The sequence below is a fragment of the Gadus chalcogrammus genome, chromosome 6, assembly GCF_026213295.1.
Source record: "Gadus chalcogrammus isolate NIFS_2021 chromosome 6, NIFS_Gcha_1.0, whole genome shotgun sequence".
NCBI classification, from domain to species: domain Eukaryota; kingdom Metazoa; phylum Chordata; class Actinopteri; order Gadiformes; family Gadidae; genus Gadus; species Gadus chalcogrammus.
The window spans coordinates 12,502,971-12,507,970 of record NC_079417.1 but is presented as its reverse complement, the minus strand read 5'-3'; the positions used below and the strand labels follow the sequence as shown (position 1 = coordinate 12,507,970).

The 5,000-nt window shown below is 43.8% G+C and overlaps 1 protein-coding gene across 1 annotated transcript in view; it reads left to right on the top strand.

Moving 5' to 3' along the window:
• Nucleotides 1-669: 669 nt before the first annotated feature.
• LOC130384015 (corticotropin-releasing factor-binding protein-like) overlaps nucleotides 670-5,000 on the top strand; it is a 4,827-nt gene continuing 496 nt past the window's right edge. Inside the window, exons 1-7 of the mRNA XM_056591985.1 lie at nucleotides 670-762; nucleotides 970-1,057; nucleotides 1,586-1,743; nucleotides 2,223-2,433; nucleotides 3,877-4,031; nucleotides 4,309-4,429; nucleotides 4,830-5,000. The exon at nucleotides 4,830-5,000 is cut by the window's right edge and continues 496 nt beyond it. Coding sequence (XP_056447960.1) covers nucleotides 682-762; nucleotides 970-1,057; nucleotides 1,586-1,743; nucleotides 2,223-2,433; nucleotides 3,877-4,031; nucleotides 4,309-4,429; nucleotides 4,830-4,984 — 969 coding nt within the window. The 5' untranslated portion in view covers nucleotides 670-681 and the 3' untranslated portion in view covers nucleotides 4,985-5,000. The remainder of the gene's footprint in view (nucleotides 763-969; nucleotides 1,058-1,585; nucleotides 1,744-2,222; nucleotides 2,434-3,876; nucleotides 4,032-4,308; nucleotides 4,430-4,829) is intronic.

Here is a 5,000-nt window from a genome sequence, read left to right as displayed (position 1 = left end):
TGAAAAGAACATGGTCAGCCACTTTTTCGGTTGGAAAATGTGTTTCTCTCTGGATATTGGAGAGAGAGGTCCTCAATGTATGGAGAAAAATATCCTTTCTTTCCCTACACCATAGTGTCTCTTGATGGTTTGGGGAGTGAACATTTCTGAAAAATGTCAAAATTGATCCTTGCTAAGTTTGGACCACACACCCGGTCAATAACTTGTTCATGGTGTTACAGGAATGGGAAAGTGTGGCGTGTGGAACTAGGCCACTTAGGCCAACTTGCTTCCCTCATATCCCTTAGGACTCATAAAGCAGGGTACTTTTTAGAAATTGTGTAGCTTCATTGACTGACTTTGGATTAGCATTCATTTTAAAGCATCAGCACAACAGAAAAAAAAACTATTTTTGAAATGCACAATGCTGAGGCTACCAGACAAGTCAAACGCCCACGTCACCAAAGTTGTGATTACAAAATAATTATATAATAATTATATATTATATCCCGAGACTAAAAAGGAAACAAAAAAAATCTCGTCTCTTCGATTATTCTTCGGATCGCTTTATATGTCGGTATTATTAGTGAATTATCTCCAACTGAACCTGAACGTGCGGCTGTGGCGCTGCTATATAAGCTGGAGCTCCTCTGAGCGCGCGCAGTTTCTTCTTCACTCAGAGCTCGAGGTCCAACAGGCGATATGGCGGTCTCTGCACGAATCCACATGCTTCTCCTATTGATTTCCCTACTGTCAAGGCTGGGACTTGGTCGCTATATTGAGGTGAGAAATCCACCCTTTCCCATGCTCGCATGCCGCTGCACATATGACTGTTTTGCACGGATTAATAAAATGACATCCCATAAGGAATACACCATACTTTTTTCTTTGTACAAGGGCTTTGCTGGTCAAAAGTTGTGAATTACAAGGAAAGATCGGAATAATCAATTTGAACGTTTTTTAATTTGTGAAATCGTGTGTATTTTTCAGGATAATGAAGCTGCAGAAGGTCTTTATTCTATGCTTAGTTTGGAACAGAAAAGATCATCGGAGGATTTTATTTTCCGCCGACCCCTAAGTAAGTAGTTACCAAATCAATTCAGTAGGTCAGATGGTGATTATGTTGTTCACTAAGCCCCTGGAGAAAGCCTACTTAAGAAAGTATGGAGAACACATTTTGAAATAATATGTATTTGATACGTAGTTTATGGTGTGCTAATTTAAAGTGTAGGTCTAGATTTGTATTACTATATTATTAAACACATATTTTTCTATATGTATTTATTTGACATTATTAACATGATTTAATAATGAGTGTGGACCACACACACACACAAACACACACGCACACACACACACACACACACACACACACAAACACACACACACACACACACACACACACACACACACACACACACACACACACACACACACACACACACACACACACACACACACACACACACACACATGCATATGACATCTGTTGATCCATCCATCCATCCATCGGTCCATCCATCCATTGAGTCAACATGCAGGCACCAATCCAGCCTATATGATTGATTGATTATTGACCGATAATACTATGTTGTTGTGCTTCAAGGATGCCTGGACATGTTAGCCACCGAGGGCCAGTTCACCTTCATGGCTGCCCAGCCACAGCTAGCCTGTGCTGCCTTCCTGATTGGAGAGCCCACTGAGGTCATCAGTCTGGAGCTGTCTGACGTCAACATCGACTGCAGCGCCGGAGATTTTATCAAGGTTAGCTGAGCATGGACCCAACACAAAAAACACACTACACCTACCAGAAATCCCCCCTGTGACTTCGACAAGGGGAATATAAAAACAAACGACAGCCACACAGATGCTCCTTGTGACTTTAACAAGGTTCAATGAAAACACACACTGACACAAACAAACAATAACATATCCCAGGATGCCCCTTGTGACAAGGGGAGGATAAAAAAATAAAACATTACATGTACCAAGATGGCCCTTGTGGCTTCAACAAGGGGCAGTTAAAAAAAAACATGTTGTTGCCGGGCAATTGTAAACATGCTGTATTTTCTTTATTTGTATAGACCCAGAAGGGATATTGTCGAAACCACCACATTACAAAAACAAAGAAACCTTCCCGAAAACAAATCTTGAATTCTAATTTATCCTGTGCAAATGGCCCAGGTTATCTCTTTCATTCATCACTACTACTACTACTGCTACACACAATGTCCCCCCTGTAGATATTCGACGGTTGGGTCCTGAAGGGAGAGAAGTTCCCGAGCAGCCAAGACCACCCACTGCCCCTCCGCCAGCGCTACACTGACTACTGCTCCTCCAGCGCACCGGGGGGCGCCGTCCTGTCCTCCCAGAACGTAGCCATGGTCTTCTTCCGCATTCACAGCCCTGACAGTGGCTTCACCCTCACTGTCAAGAAACAACACAACCCCATGCGTGAGTCTCTCCACACTGGTTGTCAAACAAATGATCCGCTTGTTCTACAAAGGCAACAATGGGAGCGGTAGCTGGACCCCCATGCCCTGTCCCACCCATGGCATACAAGCCTTTATGGTGTCATGCAAATTGTGTTAAAATTTGCTTATTTTTCTACCAAGGCAGCAACCAATTTCAAACAGAGACCTTGGTCAGAGTATTTTCATGATAACTTAAAGTATTGTTGACGATGGTGGAACAGGGGTCCCCTGAGTCCCTTCATCTCTGCGCAGGATCCAAACATGGGTTCAACTCGAAAGATACATTGACTCTGGTGTGAATAATGTGTGTAACATGTTTGTTTCTTTGGAATTTTTTTTTTTTGCAATCGGGACAACTTTCTGAAACAATGGTGTGGCTACCAATCAATTTGAAAAAATGAATTGAAATACTTAAAAGAGACGGTGACGTCAGTCGTGGACAAGTACATGTTAGTGTCTTAAGCAACTTGCACACCGTTCCATCAAATATCAACACCAAACTATAGAATGTTTGCTGAAGCTGATAACGATACGAAATAACAATAAATTTGACAAAAATCAACAACCACTAACGGTACTGCACACTCATCTGATGATGTTGTTTGTTTTGGACTTTAGTACTTTTCCAAGTATCTGTTCCTAGAATTTAACACCATGGCACTCTGGGAAGATGTTTCTTAATGAACGGTTTAATTCTTCCTCATGCCATCTGAGCTAAGGGCCAAACATTTTTTAGATGGTTTGGAAATCGGATTGATGCCTGAAAGGATTTGCTTTGCTGTAGCACTGACAAGTCTGTTGCTGTCATCTTTTGGCAGACAGTGTGGTCTCGCTTGTCTCCCTGCTCTGCATGGGGGTATGAAAAGGCTTTTCAAAATATGACACATTTAATTAATCACCACTTACTACAGCAAGGGTAATACAACTGTAAGCGGTTGAAATGTAAACAGTCAACATGTGTAAATTTGTCCATCACCATAATGTTAAGTAAATGTAGGCAGATTAAACCTTGCGAACACACAGCAGGATGTGTAGTTATGTTACATAATGTTACTTAACCCAGAGCGTGTTGGCAGGAATATAGCATTCCTATCCATATTAATCAGTATGTGTGTGTGTGTGTGTGTGTGTGTGTGTGTGTGTGTGTGTGTGTGTGTGTGTGTGTGTGTGTGTGTGTGTGTGTGTGTGTGTGTGTGTGTGTGTGTGTGTCTGTGTGCCTGAGTGAGTGTCTGTGTGTGTGTGTGTGTGTGTGTGTGTGTGTGTGTGTGTGTGTGTGTGTGTGTGTGTGTGTGTGTGTGTGCGTGTGTGTCTGTGTGTGTGTATGTGTATGTGTATGTGTGTGTGTGTGTGTGTGTGTGTGTGTGTGTGTGTGTGTGTGTGTGTGTGTGTGTGTGTGTGTGTGTGTGTGTGTGTGTGCCTGCAGCCTGTAACATCATGTCTCAGAGCCCAGAGGGAAGCTTCACCATGGTGATGCCCCATCATCACTGGAACTGCAGCTTCTCTATCATATATCCAGTGGAGCTGCAGCTGACAGAACTCAGCCTGGGCCAGGCCAAGAGCAACGAGCTTAGTCCACAGGTCTGTCAGTCGGTCAGTCGGTTTTGTCTCCAACAAAGTGTCTGTCTCTATATCCATCTACATGTCTATCCATCTCTCTATTCATCCATCCAAACCGCCCATCTTTTCATCCATCTATCTGTCGGCCTATCCTCCGTTTATCAGTCTTATGGGTGTGTGAATCAGTCAGTAGTAAATCCTAAGAATTAAACATCCCCGTTTTTCAGAGAATAGCGTAATGCTAGCTCTGTTTCACAATAGTGTTGTGAGCGTCCTCGCTTCTCCACCCTCCTTCCAGAGGCCAATGCGGTGGGGCTGCACAGGGTCTGGGGACTATGTGGAGTTGCTGGGGGGGAACGGCGTGGACACCTCCAAGATGTATCCCATGGCTGACCTCTGCTTCTCCCCCAGTGGACTGAGTGAGTCCACAAATCACCCCTTCAACACCCGCACCAAGTCATTTCATTACAGCATGAGACTATACCATACTGCACTACACTATACTGCTATCCTGCAATGCACGGCAATGCACTGCACCAAACTACACTATACTTTTATTCCATAGCACTGTATTGTACTGTACTGTACTATACTATCCTAAACTATGAAAACTATAAAATAATTTAAAACATTAAATGACTGAACTCTACTGGATGAATTAGATCTGACCTCGATAGATACAGATACTAGATACTCCAGTGAAATCCCAGCGATCGATGCCAATGCCATTCAGAGCAACTCGGGACCAGACGGCTGTCCACCAATGTTGTGCGTCATGAATAAATGTATTTCGATGATGTTTTGGGATCTCCTCTGCAGCCCAGATGAGGATGGGCTGTGATAACTCGGTGGTGCGTCTGGTGTCCAGCGGGAACTACGTCAACCGCGTCTCCTTCCGCTACAGACTGCTTGGGCGTAGCGAGCAGCCTCAGGCCTCCGAGAACAGCCTGGACGACTTCTGCACTGTGGGATAAGATGTCTCTCTCTCCC